This window comes from Gobio gobio (genome assembly GCF_949357685.1).
Source record: "Gobio gobio genome assembly, chromosome: 4".
Taxonomy (NCBI): Eukaryota; Metazoa; Chordata; class Actinopteri; order Cypriniformes; family Gobionidae; genus Gobio; species Gobio gobio.
The window spans coordinates 21,424,782-21,444,645 of record NC_137100.1 but is presented as its reverse complement, the minus strand read 5'-3'; the positions used below and the strand labels follow the sequence as shown (position 1 = coordinate 21,444,645).

Sequence of the window (19,864 nt, the reverse complement as noted above, 5' to 3'; positions counted from 1 at the left end):
TCAGCTCTCCATCAAGGTGGCTCTTCACAGAATTAATGTGATATCGTTGCTTTTTCGGAAATTTAAATAAAGACACTGAGCTGTTTTGTAAGTTATCGTAACCTGGTAATATGCATATAGGCGTAACTATCTAGAAAACTGTAGGCTGTTGTAACTAACGGTACTGACAGCAACTCGCAAATGAGCGGGTGAACTGATGCGAATGTGCACTAGTTGTTATAGTGTTAGGGCAGGGGCCATGCTCATTGGCTCCAGTGTGTCATCGAGCCACCGTTTTAGCCCCACCCAAAAAAACCTGAACACAGAAATGGTAAAAAAACTGTTTAGAAACAAATCTCAGAATTGCCTTTACAGGGACTTTAAAAGGCTATGCATTCAGCAGTAAACTTTGGGGTTTATTCAGTTTTGGAGGGCAAAAGAGTCAAAGAACTCCATAGAACTGCAGCACAAGCTTGTCAAATTGACACCTTAAAACAAAAATATGTGAACAAGATGCATGCTCCATATACAGTACCTGCTGCAGTATTTCAAATCACTAAAAATGGCTGGACATTTTTAAAACGCTTAACGTGAAAACGCTTAACGTGAGTTGCACCTATAAGAATTCAATTAAGCAATATTTAAAGCTAATCTAGGATTTGTTGATATGGGTTTTATTTTAAATTGAGTTGTTGCACCACTTAATTTTAAACACAGATTAATTACGCAGTAAAACCGTTGGAAGAGCTGATCAAGCAGCAGATGGAGGGTGAACGTACTACAAGCTAAAGAATCCTTATTTGTGCAACCCACCCTTAAAGTACCATAATGTACGAAAACTGTGATATTAAAATATCACATTCAGTTTATACCTTTTTGGTGATTCATACTATATACAGGTGAGCAGATGAGCCAAGAATATGAACACAACACGTTTTCTTTATAATGGGTTTCGATGGGAAAAATACACTTAGCGAAAAACCTTGTGTTGCAATAATATTCTGTGTTCATCTGCTTTCCTGTACAGTACAAGTACAAGTACAAGTACAAGTATGCAACATAAATAAAAATAAGGTGTATATTGAATTTGGTATTTTAATATCACTGTCTTACACGGCATTATACTGCATTAATACCTGGTAAAAATGACTGGCGGGCAACGGAGGAAAGCCTTGTTTTCACCTCGAAGTGGGCGTTTCTATATGACATCATGTAAAAACTATGAATACACACAGGAATATCAGAATGGGACATGACAGTAGTATCTGCAATGTACTGTTTACAAACTCCTGGACTAGTAGTCCTAATGATGATTTATTAGGTTTGACACAAACTTGTGGAGTACATGCAACTCAACTGCTGCTGAGCAAAAGAGAAACTAACCGAAAACTAAAACATTCTGAAATTGATGTAGATATTTTTAAATGTAACTTTTAATATATTTTGTAATGAAATAAATGTAATAAATTAGATAGTTGTAAATTAAAGACTTTTCATGGTATCAGACTTTTGAATGAAATGTATGTTAATTATGTAAAATATAATAATGAAAAAAGTGAAAAAGTATTTCGTTTAATAAAAGATGAAAAGAGTCAGGGAGCAACAGCGATGTGAGTTATATCTGTATTGTCAAGCCAGGGACAGATTCAGGCAAAGATGGCATGTTTTTTTCCTAGCAAGAATATTTAACGCACATGCGTTCTACATGAATAGAGAATGAGGGGGAAGGAAGGAGGTTAAAGAAAATAACACATCTATCTTTTCATGCCTCCTACTGAGAACAGAAAAAAATGGATCAGTCTAACTCGGGGGCTCGAATCTACTTTTCTGTGATAATGCAGCAGTCCATGAGAGAAACATGTTGTGGCTTTGTGCATGTGTGTCCCAGTGTAATTGCCCCCTTTCTGCCCGGTGTCCTCCGCTACAGAACAGATGAATGATGTCAGAAAAGTTATTGTGGAAGGAGGCAAATAGAACCTCCTCTTCTTTCAATCTGTTCCTCTCCAACATACATACTCTTCATTTCTGTAGATAGAGGTAAAGTGAAGGAAGGCAGAGCGAGATAAAAGAGGGAGTTGCTTGCTCTAATTTTCATGCTTCAGTTGGAGGAGGAGCAGATATACAGAGGGAGGCCACGCCCCCAAAACAGTGACTTGACTAATAACATACTGAATACGCTCCTGCTGCAGCTGCTGGCTGACGCTGAGAGAGAGAGACAGAACAAGTGAATGATAAGAAGATTGAGAGAGTTTCACTGGGACAGACTGACAGTTAGCAGGAATGTTGTCTGGCTGCTGATTCACAGCCAGCCGTGTGAGAGGAGAGGACAAACACCTCTGTCTCATTGTCTTTGTCTCGTACGCACCAGCGCCAGTGAAGTGAGTGTGCACTGTCAGGTGTGTCAGAGCTCTGCTCGGATGGATTAGTGTCTTCTGTGGAGCAGCGTGTAGCAGCCATGGGGAACCAGGAAACCCGAGTGGAGGAGCCGGACACAGGTCTGACTAACATATCACTGTTCTAAAATAACTGCTGTATTATCATTCATTCTGGATGGGGTTTGTTAAAGCGTTCAACTCTATTTGTGTTTAGCTCTTTAATACGCTTACTCTCTGTCTATTATTATTTCCTACATTTTTACTTTTTACTCTATATATCTGTTGGTTTTGTCTGTTCTGCATCTTTTCATTCTCAACCTCTTCTTTCTGTCATTGGCTCTGTTGTGGCCAGTATCAGCCTGTAGGGGTAAATGTAAATTGCATGATAAATGGAGCTTTTATCCACACTTGTCTGGAATAGTGTTGTAATGATACTGGAATACGATACCTTGAAAAATATCCATATTCAATACCATTGTCGATACTGCGGGGAAAACTGCCATATACTTCCATATAGATCTCTCTTTTTTGTGATAACTTAGGTAATTGTGTTACAATGGCTTACACATAGCACAGGGAGACTTTATTTGAAACTTGGAATTTACAAAAAAAGACAAGTAAACAGTCAGTAATAAAATACGAACAAATAAATTGCAAACAATAACACAAATAAATGCAACAGAATAAAAAGACAAATGAAATAAACGAAAGCAAAAGACGCAACTCTGAAGCGCGGGAAGTGCAGCACCCAGACCGTCTGTGGCGTGCACATAACAGAGATGCATGATAGCTGAGCGAGAAATCCGACCGGCACCCTCTGCATTAAAAGCTAGCGTATGAAATAGGGGTGGAACGGTACATGAAAAAAACGAACCGTTCGGTTCGCTTGTCTCGGTTCGGAGCGTGTGCGCCGCATGATTTCGACGCATGCGCAATGTATGTGCCGTATGTTACCTCAGACAGTGGGTGTCCTTTTCGCGCGAAATAAGAGGTGTGTTTGTTTGTTTGTTTGTTTGTTTGTTTGTTTGTTTGTTTGTTTGTTTGTTTGTTTGTGTGTGTGTGTGTGTGTGTGTGCGCGTGCGTGGGTGCGTGTGTGTGGGGGGCATACAGTAAAATAAAGTAAAAGTGGAGTGCTGCAGGTCACGTCCCGTGTACAAATATAAGTGGGAGAGATCAGGAAGGCTGCCCGGAGTTGGAGGATGCGCCAGCGACGTATAGCAGGCAGGGCAGATGCAGTGCGTATGGAGAGCGGGAGCCGCGTGCGCCCGTTGTGCATTCACACACTGGCAGTGTTTGTCTCGCGCAGCTGAACCGCGGCTCGTGTATTGCAAATACAGACAAATATTCTACATTCTGTCACATTTTCCGGTGTTCTCCTCCGACCCCTGTCTGTCTCATGCTTTGATTTATGATGGGCAGCATATATCTGCTGCAAATGCGACCGTGTTCCCCTCTGTCTCATACACACATGCATATAACATGTTGTATATAAGTAGTTCACATGATAAATGTAACATTTAAAAGTTAAGATATGCTTCTAGTTTTAATAATGTAAACATGGCTTTGAAGTTTGGGCAAAAACTTCTGGCAGTGTTGTGTTTTCGTGTATTTTTTTTTTCTTTTCACATCGCTGGATGTCATATGGTGATTGTGAAACACACGGAACACTTCATGGTGAAATTTGTTAATCAGGTCAGCTGAATTAAAGCCACAGTGCATTGTTCTGATCAAAATTGACATGATTAACATTGAAAATGTTACACCAATGTGTCGGACTCGGTAGACAGCCAGTTAGGAAACAACTTCTACATGATATTAAAAAATTTTAATACTGTATCCTAAATTGTGGATGATAAGCTATATATCATATGCTGAAGTAAATTTCTGGAGTGTTAACGATTAAAAAAAACAACAAGAACCGTACAGAACCGAAAACCGTGACCCTAAAACCGTGATACGAACCGAACCGTGGGTTTTGTGAACCGTGCCACCCCTAGTATGAAAGCACTTCTATGAAGTTGAAGGGGAAAATTACCTGGACAAGAGCCACACTATATGCAAGTTGTGTCAAACTAAACTAAAATATTTTCGAAACACGACAAACATGAGAAACCATATTACACGTTTCAACGCTCACCAACCAGAGGACCACAAACTCTATCGCAAATTTGATGGTCAAGGATTTATGTTCGTATTCTCTGCAGATGTTAATTTAGTGTTTAGATGTCCATTTCATAAAAGCTGTTTTCAATTGTGGTATATAGCAAAATAATTGCCTGTGCTCAGGATTTAGTTTTAAGTCATAAATCTTAGACTCTATTATTTATTTGTGTATAAGCAGCTGTATGTTACTAGTTATTCAGAATATGCTGAAGTCCAAAGCACTATTTTTGTATAAGAGCTGCTGGTACAGAATTCTATAATTTTGTACAGCAAAATGTTTATTTTATTGTCTGAAGGATTATATTGCTCATTGCAAATACAGTAACAGGAGGTTATTACTTTATGTTAGTGATTGGTTATTACTTTAAATGTTAGTGATTCAGAATATGCTGAAGTCTGTATGCTGCTACAGACACTTTTCCTGTTGATTTTTTATGATATATGTTGGGACATATTCTGGCAAATGTAAAATCACTTCCATTTGTTTTATTAATAAAAGATATTGGAAGGAAATTCATAATGGGTCATTACAAATACTTTGCTTTAAAAGTACCATGTCAGAAAAAAGAAAATCTGGATGGAAAAAAATATGCATCGTTAATCGTTTTATCATCGCATCGCATCCCTCTGAATCGTAATTGAATCGAATCGTGAGGTGCTTAGAGATTCCCACCCCTAATTGATACTGTAGAAAAGCAGTATTGAAATCGTTTCAGATATTTCAGTATCAATACGTTTCAAAATATAGATTTTTGTCAACACTAGTCTGGATCCTGTTGCACTTCATCACTCATTCATTTAGTTTGCAATGATCACTTTCTATTATCCAGTCAGTTGCCAACAGACACAATCAAATTCTGCCCCAATTTTTTTTCTCATCTGATTAGCTGATACACTAAAATATACGTCACAATAGGAAAGACAAGTTGGTCATAGTTTCCATTGAATTGCAACTTTAAGAGTGGGCTCTTTAGACTGTAAGCCAGGGGTCTCCAAACTCGGTCCTGGAGGGCCGCTGTCCTGCAGATTTTAGCTCCAACCGCAAATAAGCACACCTGAACCAGCTAATCAAGGTCTTATCTGGTCCTAGTAAGACACTGATTAGCTGGTTCAGGTGTGTTTAATTGGGGTTGGAGCTAAACTCTGCAGGACAGCGGCCCTCGAGGACCGAGTTTGGAGACCCCTGCTGTAAGCAGTCACCTAGCAACACATTAGCAACTATATAGCAACACTCTGAGAACTACCTTTAACACCAGAGCAGTGGTGAGACTTGCAAGCACGCTAATTTCTTTTTTCCTGAATATAAAAATCTAGTTATGTGGTTATTAGTGTGCGTGCTAGAAATGTGCTGAGTAACACTGAATGAAAAGAGTCTTTTTTTATATTGCATTTCCATTTCAAAGTTTGCTTCATTTTAACCATCCTTAACTGCAGATGGAAAGCAACAGTCTGCTTTATCTCATTGTCCTCCTGCACATCCTCTTGGGTCACTCTTTCTCCATATGACTTCATATATTGCGTCTCTGTTCTTGACTTATTTACTATGGCTCATGAAAATTGACATTCAGTTAAATAGCAATGTTATTGAAATCTGTTCTGGTGATTGAATCATGGGCTTGATACACGAGTGAAAATTATGAGTTTTCTGAAAATTGAGTACTCCGGGGTAGGGGTCGATCGATTATCGGCGTGGCCGATTATCGACACCGATATTAAGCATTTTTATGGTTATCGGTATCGGTCATTTTCAAAACCGATTTGCCGATAAAATAATTTAATTTTGAAATGCACGCGATCTGGCTCTGATCCAGCCACCTCTGTCAGAGCGCACCGTATCTGTGACCTAGAGTAGACTAATGCCCGACCATCACCCATCTGATTTGTTGGGAGTCACGAGTCCGGCCAATCAACGTGGAAGGCTGAAGGCACTGAAAATGTTGCGCTCTCACACTGAAAGCGCTTGCTAACAGGAGCTGCAGTGATCACGCAAAGGTAAGGCAGCAGTGATCACTATCAACTTGTAGTGATACACGAGTTAACGATCGTCTCCATCTTCAATCAGATACTTCAAATACCTTTTGAAGAGATCGCTGTTTCCTTGTAACGTTAGTCTCTCTTGATGATAACTGGGACTCCGTTAACGATACCATCGCTCCTCTCCGTTACCACAACAAACGGCCAGAATTCCATATGCACGGAGATCACTAGCCTGGGAAAACCCAGACAACTTCCGGCAAATTTAGATTTGCTCTGCAAGTAGTCCGGCAAAGAGCCCATTCAAGCCCATTTCTAATCCCTAGAAATCGCGGCACCAATTAGAAACGTTGGGGCGGGCTTTACAAGATGACGACAGCGCAGTGACGTTGAAGCAGATTTGCCGCTGTGAAGCATCACTCGTTCGAATCAGCTATCGCGTCTGTTTTAAGCGATTTAAACTTTTCCTTTTCGTTAAAACCCGAGCAAAGAGCAACAACACTCGAAGCCTTCATATCTAAAAATGATGTTGTATGCGTGTGTTTTTTTTAAAAATGTAAACGAAAAGAGGCTGGGTTTTTTATATTTCGTTTTGTTATAAACATGCATTGAAGATAATATGCATTGCCTGCACTACATATACAAATATATACTGAGTGATACTGTCAAGAACGCTGCTTGTCCATTAGCAGAGTACCGGACTAGTGTTCAACTCCTCGCGTCCTCGGGAGGTCGTTCTCCGGAGTCAAACTTGGCAAGTCACGGTCAAGTCAGAAGTTTGCGTACGAATATGTCATAAAACACCACTGCCTCATTTCATAAAAAAAAAAAAAGCAATTCTTAAACATAATAGAATGTGCCACACGAATGTGCTTCAGGCAACGCGTAGCTAGGCCTACATTGATTATCTTATATATTTATAATAAAACTAAGTATAAAACACCCTGCCTCTTTTCGTTTACATTTTAAAAATAATATATTAAACATTAATATGTGGTTTAGGTAAGGTGACCAGATTTCTGAAATGGAAACCGGGGACATTTCCTATTTGAGAACACAAGTACAGACAAGAACGCATATTGAGAGATGGCCAAATGTTTCTCCGTCACTCTGCATACGTCATGTCCCTCATCGCTCTGATTGGTTTTCAGGTCTATCCAATTGCGCCGAGAGGCATTTGAGCGACGCCCATTGGTGACGCCCCTTTGGAAATGATTTGTCTATGAAGCTTTGCCAGACCATAACTCAGTTACTACTGAGAATGGTCTGGTTTTAACCAGGCTAGGAGATCACTACACTGAAGTTGCAAAACACCTCAATATAATCTATTTAATGACAAGCAACCCCGTTTCCAGTTATACTGTGAATTCCCAGTCAATGTGCGTCATTGCAGTGATAGCTTTAACGGAGTTTAGCTACTTAGAACAACAGCATGAGAGTTGAAAATAGCCTCACATCGTGTAACTAAAACCTATTTTAGCTGATCGCCATTCGACCATCTTAACGTTATATTGTGAATAGATTATCGACACTAATTAATTCACTCACGTCTGCTGCCGCTGCGGGTTATTTGTGTTCACGTAGCTTCACTGAACAGCGTCCATTAGGGCTTGTACTCAAAAATGTTGCATAATGGAGAAATTTTGCTTTGTTCTCACATGATTGCAAAATATTTCATAATACAGAATACCATTTCTATTATTTCTTACTGAATTATGCGATCTGATGAGCTAAGAGCGTTTAGATCGAGCTGTCTCCTGATATGCGTCAGTGATCTCCACGCTCTCTCATTCTGAATAGCTGTCAGTCTCACATGGCACGTTTCTGGCTGTCCTGTACACTTCCTGGTTTTTAGCTCCGTGATAAACAGTCAAACAAAAGCTTCTACACATAAAAAATAAATTGAATCAATAAACACACAATTAGACTACAGGTTGTGTGTGATTTTCATGCGATTTTCATATATATATATATATATTGTGTGTGTGTGTGTGTGTGTGTGTGTGTGTGTGTGTGTGTGTGTGTGTGTGTGTGTGTGTGTGTGTGTGTGTGTGTGTGTGTGTGTGTGTGTGTGTGTGTGTGTGTGTGTGTGTGTGTGTGTGTGTGTGTGTGTGTGTGTGTGTGTGTGTGTGTGTGTGTGTGTTTTATTTAATCCATGGAAGTGATGGTCACTTCTTTAAGGTTTACAAAATGTTTACAGAATGCTGCTGGATGATCCATGCACTTTTTATGTTATTATTCTTAATATTAATGTTGTTAATATTAACAGTTCTTCCAATTAAAGATATGGTAAAATAATTTAAAGGGAGTCTTTGTCAGAGGCCTTTTTATTCTTAATTTTGACATCAATTTTCATTTTTACACTAGACACATATATCGGTTCAAAATATCGGTTATATGTCTACTTGATCTGTAATAATCGGTATCGGCATCGGCCTTGAAAAACGCATATGGGTTGACCCCTACTCTGGGGTTGGTCTTATTTGGAAGACCACTAGTTTAGCTTTTTTTGTAAGACTTGCTGGAATTTGAAGTCTTGATGTGTGTGTGGCTAGTAAATGAGGATGTGTGTTGTCTGGCAGAGAGATTGTGGCTGATTGCCACATTTACCACTGCAGGAGCCTTATCTAAAATGGAAAACGCTGCCAAACTCTGTGTTTGTGTGTGTTTGAGATGAAACAGTAGGTTCTTATACTGAACACACACAAACACTTCTGAGCTGAGGTTAGGTTTTATCTACATCTACTGCTTGACACCCTTTTACAAAAGTAAAGATTGTTTTAAAAAGTATCAGTTTCAATGCTGTGAATGTTCACAAAAAGTGTTTTTAATGCTGATAACATTTCATTTCATTATCCAGATGCTGATAATCTCTGATTTACTGTTTTTTTATTCGCTTTGGTACTATTTTCACGCAAGGTGGACATTTTCAAAACTCTTAGTTCAAAAATCCAAACTGATCACACTTGTAACACAGCTAGTCCTTCTTTCAAAACCTGATGTAATGCTTTCATTCAGTTTCACATATTTTCAGCCCACATAATCATTGTTTCAAACACAAGATTATTGTAATATGTAATGAAAACATTTGGTTTAATCACCGAAACACAACAGTATGATCTTCTTTCAATTTAGTATTTTTACAATCAGTTCATCCAACAGCACACAATGCAAGATACATGTTTCAAATCACCCTTGTTGCTGAATTAATTACAGTAACAGGCTACAGATGCCTCATAAGAAAATACACTTACATTACCTAACTTATGTAATTGAATCCATAATGTTTGTAATAGTATCTGTTCAGTGTGTTATCAAAAGGTGTGATAAAGTTACGACAGCCGTGAGGTTCTGGGCTATAGAACAGAATTTGCTGCCTATACAGTAAATGTTCTCACTGTACCATATGACTGAATCTGTACTGTAGTTGAGCTTCATAAGGGTGAGTTACAGTAATGCGGCAGTCTCTACCATGGTAATCTGTTTACAGTATCACATGGCATACATACTGTAATGTAAAATGCCATCTGTTTTCCTTGCATTTCTGATCAGTCTGATATTACACCGTCATTGACCATTTCCTCTCCCTTATACTCTATTCTGCTCTATGATCACAAATTGCTAATCTTTCTGTCTACTCACACACACACACACACACACACACACACACACACACACACACGTCTAGTTCACTATATTTGTGGGGACACTCCATAGACGTAATAGTTTTTATACTGTACAAACTGTATATTCTATCTTTTACTCTAAACCTACCCATCACACACAACTTTATGCATTTTTTCATTTTCAAAAAAACTAATTCTGTATGATTTATAAGCTTGTTTCCTCATGGGGACCTAAAAATGTCCCCGCAAGGATTTAGGATATTGCCATCTTGTAGTCCCCATAATGAGTTTACCAGGCCACACGCACATAGTGGTTCTAATCGCTTATAATGTAAAAATAATTAATTATATGGTAGGTTAACCATATTGTAAAATGCAAACAAAGTAGAAAGTATGTCTATTGAATTAATATCTATAGAAATCTATTGGTGTACCAAATGATTAATTGACTAACCATTAAGATCAGTAGTGGCCTTGTGCCGTAGGTAATCACAGCTACTGATATACAGCCATATTGCACGGCTACGAGTGTGATATTGCGTTTAAACAACAGTTCGACGGCACGAGAGTAAATAAACAAGAAACTACAATAGAGTGTCTTTAAAAACACTATTTTGTGCAGAACTACTTCCTTCTGCCACGGATTCAAATCTCAAGTTGATAGTTTAAAAAAGAACCCCTTCACACACACACACGCATGCACCCTCGTCTCTCACGCGCCAGTCAGACCAGTCGCGGCAATGCATCACATATGCTTAAATTTTTATGTAGCCACGCAACAATACTTTCAGCATGCATTCACTGTATACACCGGGACGTGATGTTGTGACACGATTTTTCGAACGGGTGCTTCACCTAAAATGCACCGCAATGCAAGTGATGCAAGCCAAATGCAGCGCTCTATTGAAAATTAATGTATGTATTTCTGCCGTACCAAACTGCAATGAAGCAAGCAACTGGTCTGACTTGGGCGTCACTCTTCCTCACGCACGCACATGCACACACACACACACACACACACACACACACACACACACACACACACACACACACACACACACACACACACACACACACACACACACACACACATGTTGCTAGGTTACCATAGCAAATAGGCTCACCCCAGAAATTATATATTATTTGTTAGTAGCCTAATGGTAAATGCTGCAGGTGTAGACATCTACATAAAACAGATATTTACTTTGATGCCAGGGCTAGATAACAGCATGAAACCTGTTGTGCATATTAATACATTAAATTCCTTTTCCTCTTTTTCTCCCTCTCAACACACAAAAAGTTTTATCCGATTAATCGACCGATTAAGTGCTAGATTAATCGATTACAAAAAGAATCGATAGCTGCAGCCCTATTGTAGTGAATAGAGACATTTCCAGAAAGGAATACCAAAATACCAAATTCCTTGGAAAGGATTAACAAAATTCCTTTTCCTTCTGTTGTTCTCCAAAATAACTAGTAGATAATGCACACTTAATGACTGATGAGCTGGACAAAGAAAACAAACAGAGCTGTTGTTCTAATGACCAGCACTGCTATTGCTGTTACAATCTAAACGCTCTCTCTATCATTTCCCCTCAACAAAACACTTGGCATCAAAGTTCCGTATTACACAGACCCTAAAACATGTGGACAATGTGAACCTAGTTGGAGCTCTCTTCAGTCCTTTTTTGTGCATGAATTTGCTCTCTTTTCCTCCAGTTTTTCACTATTTTCCTAACCCACCCTGACGGACGGACAAACAGCATGCAGGGTACAGGCTGGTGCTTTTGATTTCAGAACTGATCTGAAAATAGCCTCACTGTTGAGCCATATTTGAATGAGAGGGTCTTCTGAATAGCTGCTGAGCACAGGCACCAGTTCATTCTCCGCTCAGCTTACTGCAAAATAACACCCTATTGCTCTGCTGGAATGTCCAAAATTGCTGCCATTAAACATCTGATCCATCTGCTTACAGATAAACATGGATGGAATAGTTTAAAAGTCAAGTTTGAGTTCTGTAAAAAAAAAAAAACGGATTTCATGGATTTTTGGGATAGTCGCTTTTGACTTCCTTCCTTGGTATATCTCAGCTGTAGCAGAAGGGAATGTGTGGAAAGATAAAATAAGATTCCACTTCCAATGAACCACCTCATTCTCACAACATGCCAAACACCAGCTCTGACTCAGAGACTGTAACCTAAGCTTACCTTAAAGGGGTCGGGGGTCTTTCACAAAAAGAAAATCTTATGTCTTTGAAAAGTCAAAACAAACAAAAAAACTCAGAGGCCTTTATTAACCCCCCAGAGCCGTGTGGAGCACGTTATTTGACGGACAGATGCATTTTTTATGGACTTCAAAAACAGAACAACAATCCCTGCCATTATAAAGCTTGGATTAGCCAGGACTTTTTTAATGCGAGCAGCAAGTGGTAGCCAATGCAGAGAGATGAAGAGAGGTGTAACATGGGCCCCTTTGGGCTCGTTAAAGACAAGACGTGCCGCTGCGTTCTGAATCATTTGAAGTATTTTGATTTCACAAAGTCCAGCCAGAAGTGCATTGCAGTAGTCAAGTCTAGAAATGACCAGGGCCTGCACGAGAAGCTGTGTTGCATGCTCTGTTAGGAATGGTCTGATCTTCCTGATGTTGTGCAGTGCATGACGAGCTGTCTTTGAAATGTGGTCTTTGAAGGACAGCTGGTAATCAAAGGTTACTCCAAGATTTCTGACCGACCTTGAAGGGGTAATCAAAGATGAACCTAGCTGGATGGTGAAATTGTGTTGTAGAGTTGGATTGGCAGGGAATACGAGAAGTTCACTCTTTGCCAGGTTGAGCAGCAGGTGATGTTCTTTTTTTGGATTGCTCCTGATCGATTGCTCCTGTCTGCCTCCTGCTAGTGTTTGTAGCTCTGTACAGTCTTGCTTTTGAATCTCTATTTTGAAATATTTTCTTTGTTCTACTGCTAAATATAACTTACTCATCACCATATATTGTTTAAATATAGCCTATCCAGTCCCTCCAGAAAAACACGATTATGTGATCGCATGATTTAATGCATAATCAGCCAAAGTCTGCATATTTATGCGGGGGCCGCATTTTTGCCGCGTAAATTGCCTATTTTCGCGTGCAAAATATGCGGGGCTAGCATGATTTCATAATCCCCGCATTTTCGTTGCAAAAAAGTCATATATATTAGCAGAAAGTTGAAAAATGTTTGTTTACTTCACACAAGAGTTTGTTTACTTCACACAAAACGTTCCCATGGCATTTCCCCCTGTTGCCATGGGAATGTTTTGAAGTGATGTAATTACCCGATGCGAACTTCATCGAAAAGCTGCAAACCCCGTGGTGAAACCATAGATATCGGTGAAACCATGATGAAGCACGCAAATTCCCATTTGCCAACAAAAATAACAGCAAAAGACAGCGCAAAGCAGTTTCCCGGTGTGTTGACCGATTTCAAAAAACAGTATCATGAAGCGATTCAGTGGTTTGGATCGCCAAAGTCACGTTTTTCAGCAGTTTGACGTGTGATCCGAATCATGAATCGACTCGCTGATTCATAACGCTTCGAAGCTTCATGATGCAGTGTTTTGAAATCGGTCATCACTATATAAGTCGTTATTTAGGGGGTTTTTTGCGCACAAAAACTATTCTCGTCGCTTTATAAAGTTATTTTAGAACCACTGTAGTGAGATGGACTTTGTAACGACATCTTTAGTGCCTTTTATGGGTCTTGAGAGTGTACAGTGCATTGTGCCAATGGAAGCCTTTCAGAGCCATCGGATTTCAACTATAATATCTTCATTTGTGTTCTGAAGATGAACGGAGGTCTTACGGGTGTCCAACGACATGACGGGGAGTAATTAATGACTAGGGTTGGGTACCGAACTCGGTACTTTTAAGGGCACCGACCGAATTACGTCGGTACTACCGAGTACCGTTTCACATTAAATCAATCGGTACCAAATTTCGGTACCTGAGAACGGATCTGGTGATATAGACTAGTGTCTGTGAATAATAAACCGCAAAAAGACTATTTAAATACGAATCCTGCGTGTCTCCGTGCAAATGAATGCCGTAGAAGCGCGGTTTACCACCCACACACACACACACACACACACACTCACTCACTCACTCACAGACTTACTATCGCACTCATTATCACTATGACGGTCGTGTGTTTCCATCTCTGTCGTCTCATATGAGGACAGGAACGCACGAACGTCATCTCCAGAGCCACTGTGAGTCACTTTATGAGCATTTTACCGTTTCATTTGAGAAAAACGACCGTCATATCATAAACACAGAAACTCAAAGGAACAGCAACCCGTCAAAATAAAAGTCTGGTTTATCTTGACAAATACATCACTGTTGTACTGTAGAATTTAAATATGTCTCAATTAATAATACTAACACAAATGTAATAATAATAATCAAAACTTTATTTTTTAAGTAATAAATTAAATGTTTTCTGTTTTAATGTTTTAATTTTAACCATATAAAGCTCAGTTGTGCAGCACTTTGTTTGTCAAAAAAGTTTAATTAAATTAAAAGATAAATTAAATTTATGTCTTATGTCTTCATTTGATTACCAGAAAATACACAGCACATAATTTGTGGGAAATCTTTTCATAGAAATGAAAATAAAAATAAAAAAATAATATGGTTGTTTTTATTAATTAAATTGAAGTACCTAGTAGCCTACTGTCTAGTAAATACTACAGTATACAAACATCACAGACAATGGCAGACAGAGACCAGGGCAGCTCAGGCATAATGTCAATAACACTTCTATAAATGATTTACAGGTTATTAATAGTTATTGATGTAAATCCCTAAAGTACAGAAAAAAGGTAGCGTTGGGTACCGGTACCAAATTTCAGATACCGGTTAAAATGTGAACGGTACCCAACCCTATTAATGACAGAATTTTCATTTTTGGGTGAACTAACCCTTTAAGAGATTGCACTTTGTGCATTGGAAGCACTCAAATGTCTGTTTTGTATAGCTACCTCTGTAAAACAGGAAGTTATTTATTCGTTTTTTCAGAAGTTGTAGCATATTCCTTTTGTAAAGCTACAGAACTTGTTTGACTCAATGTTTTGTAAATTTGAGCCATGTGTTTATTAAGGTCTTCAATGAAACAAGATGAGAACTTAAATATTCCCAGCACTTTCTGTGATGTAGTGCTTTTTTTCTCTTTTTCATCAAACCGCAGTTTTTGCAAGTTCCCGCAATTTCATCGCATAAAAATCCCGCATTTTCCATTGCCGCATAATCAAGGATTTTTGCCCGCAACAATCACAAAAAAAGCTGCATTTTTCTGGAAGGACTGCCTATCACGTTAAATTTGACATCGCTAGCTTTTAATCTAAATCACCATCACACGTTAGCTTTTCACTAGCCTGTTAGCTTGTCATCTCTGCACCCGGGTCTCCTGTTTTCTGAGTCCATTAAAACAACCGTGGTGAGTTGGATTAGTAAAAAGTGTCCAGCAAACAACTGTGGTAAATTGGATTAATCAACAAACACGGTAAGCCTTTTAATCTCCTGTCATTGTCACTTGCACGGCATGCTGCATGTTTAGTATAGGCTTCTCCGTTGGCGAACAGGGCTTCACATGTGATAAATGTAAGGAGATAGTTAGGCTGACGGAGAAGATTTCAGAATTAGAAACACGCATCCATACGTTATCTGAGAGTAGTGAGGATGTAACAGCTTTAGACACTGATTTGGATGCGAATAGCTTAGTGAACTCTGAGACGGATCTAAAAGCCGCTTTTCCGTTCCGATTAGAACATCAAACAGGTTCTCCCCTCCCAGTAAAGCACCCACTTAGTATCCTGTTGAAAGTGCCCTAGTGATTGGCGATTCTATTACACAGAATGTGAAAATAGAGACACCAGCCACCATAGTCACATGTTTACCGGGAGCCAGCGTGCCTGACATCAAAGCAAATTTAAAAGTGCTGGCTAAAGCTAATCGTAAATTCTCTAAGATTACTATTCACGTTGGCACTAATGATGTTCAACTTCGCCAGTCGGAGATCACAAAAATTAACATTAAAGAGGTGTGTGAACTCGCTAGTACAATGTCAAATGCAGTTTTTTGTTCTGGCCCGCTCCCTGTTAAAAGAAGTGATGAGATAGTTAGCAGACTATTATCACTCAATGGCTAGTTGTCTAAGTGGTGTCCGCAAAATAACAGGGTTCATAGACAATTGGAAAAGCTTTTGGGGCAGACCTGACCTGTTGAAGAAGGATGGCATCCATCCCTCCTGGGGTGGTTCCGCTCTTCTCTCTAGTAATTTGGAACATAGTCTTAGAGCTAAACCTTGACTCACTAAGGCCCAGGTCAGGAAGCAGACAAACTGGCTAAACCGACCGTCTGCTAGCAGTCTCACGTCACCGGAGTCAGATAAATCCCAGCACATAGAGAGTCTTTCACCTAGATATTATCATATAGAGATTGTCTGTTCCCCGAATTAGTAAATACAAAAAAACATCAAAACCATTCAACAGTAAAAATTTAATTGATGTCCAACAAATTAACAATAGATATAATACAGATGAACAATTGATAAAGCTTGGGTTGCTGAATATTCGATCCCTTTCCCCAAAAGAGCTTATTGTTAATGATATCATTACTGATAATAATCTAGATGTGCTGTGTTTGACAGAAACCTGGCTAAAACCTGATGACTACATTACTTTAAATGAGTCCACCCTCCAAGATTATTGTTATAAACAAGAGCCGCGAATGAAAGGTAAAGGGGGAGGGGTTGCTGTAATTTATAATAATATCTTCAGTATTACTCAGAAGTCTAGTTTCAAATATAATTCCTTAGAAGTTTTGGTGCTTTATGTAAAGTTATGTAGTGTACATGATATAACCCGTTTAACATTTGTGTTAGCTACTGTATACAGGCCACCAGGGCACAATACAGACTTTATCAAAGAATTTGCTGATTTTCTATCAGTTAGTACTGGCCGTAGATAAATTACTAATTGTTGGTGATTTTAAAAACGGTAATTAAAATTAAGATACAAATTATACAAAGTGAAATTCACTTTAAAGAAAGCTATTTTCTTTCTACAAAACAAAAAAAATCACTTTCTACAAAACAAAACTTTAGTCAGGGGCAGCCCTTACTATTTATTTCAGATAGGCCTATATTTTATCCAGCATGTCACAAAGGGAGTTCTGGGTTGAGCGTGCGGTGCTGAGCGGAATGAGCTTCAGAAATGAACGGAATCTTCAGAAAGGCGCTCTCCACTGGAGGAAATATTACCGCTCTTTCTACGCACACACCGCAACGGTCACAATATGACCTCATGTATGTTTTAAAAACATAATGCAACATATAAATAATACTTTTTAATGGGCCACTTAAAATGTTTATTACAAATAAATTATTACATTTAAAAAATGAATAAAATGGAAACAAAAATTGCATTGCATTTGCAATCCTTTGAAATCCTTTGCAGCACCCCCAATTCCCGCGCCCCTGTGACCACTTAGACATTGTCAAGGTGTGGATTGAGGTAGGCCTGCTATTTTTATATGATGAAAAAAACTTAGTTTGACGGAAAAAAACTATTCCGGTTCTTCAAAGCTTCAAACGGATTCAGTGTTTTCGTTTTGTCATCTTAATTTGTTAATTATTTAAGTTAAAAATATTTAGTGTAGGCATATTTATTTTATGCTTTTTATTTATATTTCATTCTGTTTTTCTCTGTTGTCAGAAACGCTGCAGGTGCGTGAAAATGTGATAATGTGAATCCAGGTTCAGATGTTGTTGTTGATCTGTTCTGTATGCTGCGGTTTGCACAGTAAAATAAACCCGTGGAAAAAAGTGTCTTTTTAACGGGTCACAGACACTCTTCAATTGTATATTTATAAAATGCCAATTCAATATTATAATCTTGTCAGTTAACGGTTAATAATCGGATAATGAGCGGCGGTTGTCGGACTGGAAAATTAACCGTAATGAGCATCCCTAATTCAAACATAACCGTGTAACTTTTTCTGTTTTTCCGTTGATGGAGTTTTAGTGTTATGATGAGTAGGCTGCGATAGAACAGATTTGTTTATCATGCATATTTGTGTGCATGACCTTAATAGCATTATATAAGTCTATATAGCATTATAAGTCACTTCGAAATATAAGTTGCAGCACGATTCAGAGGATAAAAAGGCATGGCTTAGCCCAGAAAATATGGTAACCACCTAGCAACCATTCCCAAGAAGATCATTCAAAATCCTCTCTCTAAAAGATATTTACTGTAAATTCAGAACTCATTATGTGCAGTACACAATGTGTGAGGTAAATTAATTCCAGTCTTATAAGTTATTCACTGAATGAGCCTCTGTGTCCTGTGTGCAGAGAAGTGTGATTAATGGGGAAATTATGCAAAGTGCTTCACCTGTAAAAGGGTGGTGACCTGCTTCTGTGCTCAGCTCTCTGCCCTCACTCCCATCAGAAGTTTTCTTTCTCACGGTTAAAAGTGACACTTTCCTGCTGCAGCCAAAAGGATGTCAATGTATTGTTCATATATCAATTTGATGAAAGAAACTTAATTAAAAAGTCAAAATAAAAGAGACAAAATCATTGTATAGAAATTACACAATGATGGTGGTACTGCAAGATTGAATTTCTACCATGGTAGAAAGATTTATTTATTTAAAAAAAAAAAAAGAATAATTTTATTCAGCAGGGATGCATTAAAAGTTACAGTAAAGACCTTTACATTGTTTCAAACATTTTCTTTTCATCAAAGAAGCCTAAAAAATTAATCACCGATTCCACACAATATATTAACTTTTGGTAGAAGATTGATAATAATGAGAAATATTTCTTGAGCATCAAATTAGCATTTTAAAATATTTCTGAATGATCATGTGACACTGAAGACTGGCATAATGGCTGCTGGAAATTCAGCTTTGCCATATATTCAAATAGAAAACAAATTCTAATTTGCAATAATATATCACACTATTACTGTTTTTCAAGTATTTTTGATCAAATAAATGCAGCCTTGGTGAGTATAAAAGACTTATTTTAAAAACATAAAAAAATCTTACCAACCCCAAACTTTTGAACGGTAGTTTAAGTCGAAGTAAGGGGGCAGGATTAATTACTTTTTTGGTAACACTTTATTATAAGTATATAGTAATAAAGTACTTACAAATAATTAGCAAATTATTAGTATTTAGTTAATTCATAGTTAATATGTTGTAGTCTCTACATTGTTAATATATTAATAGGCTATATACAAATAGTGAGTTATTTATTCATTGTCAATATAATAATCAAAATGATTATTGTTTAATTATTATTTATTAGATAATGTTTTTTATACTTTGATTACTTAAAGTTGATTACTTTGATTACCTAACCCTAACCCTAACTGTAAATAGTTCTCACTTTAGATTAGGTCACGGAAAATGGGAAAATGTCATTAATTAACTGCTTTAAACCTTTATTAGACATTATTTGTTTTAAGCGTTCCTTTTAAAAAAAATCACTAACCCTCACACTAACTCTAACTTTAGGGGTACTAACATACTGTACTAACTAACTTTAGGGGTAGAGTTAGTGTGAGGGTTAGTGAGTTTTTTTAAGGAACACTACACTACCAGTCAAAAGTTTGGAAACTGTACTATTTTGATTGTTTTTGAAAGAAGTCTCTTCTGCTCACCAAGGCTGCATTTATTTGATCCAAAATACAGCAAAACAGTATTATT

At 38.1% G+C, this 19,864-nt stretch overlaps 1 protein-coding gene across 3 annotated transcripts in view; it reads left to right on the top strand.

The window, feature by feature from the left end:
- Positions 1-19,864, top strand: part of specc1 (sperm antigen with calponin homology and coiled-coil domains 1) — a 270,540-nt gene that overhangs the window by 91,467 nt on the left and 159,209 nt on the right. The window contains exon 1 of one of the 3 annotated variants that reach the window (XM_079816101.1): positions 2,150-2,474. The exons of the other annotated variants lie outside the window; for them this stretch is intronic. Within the exon in view, the coding sequence (XP_079672227.1) occupies positions 2,435-2,474 (40 nt within the window). The 5' untranslated portion in view covers positions 2,150-2,434. Of the gene's footprint in view, positions 1-2,149; positions 2,475-19,864 lie in introns of those variants that run through there. 3 annotated transcript variants of the gene reach the window in all.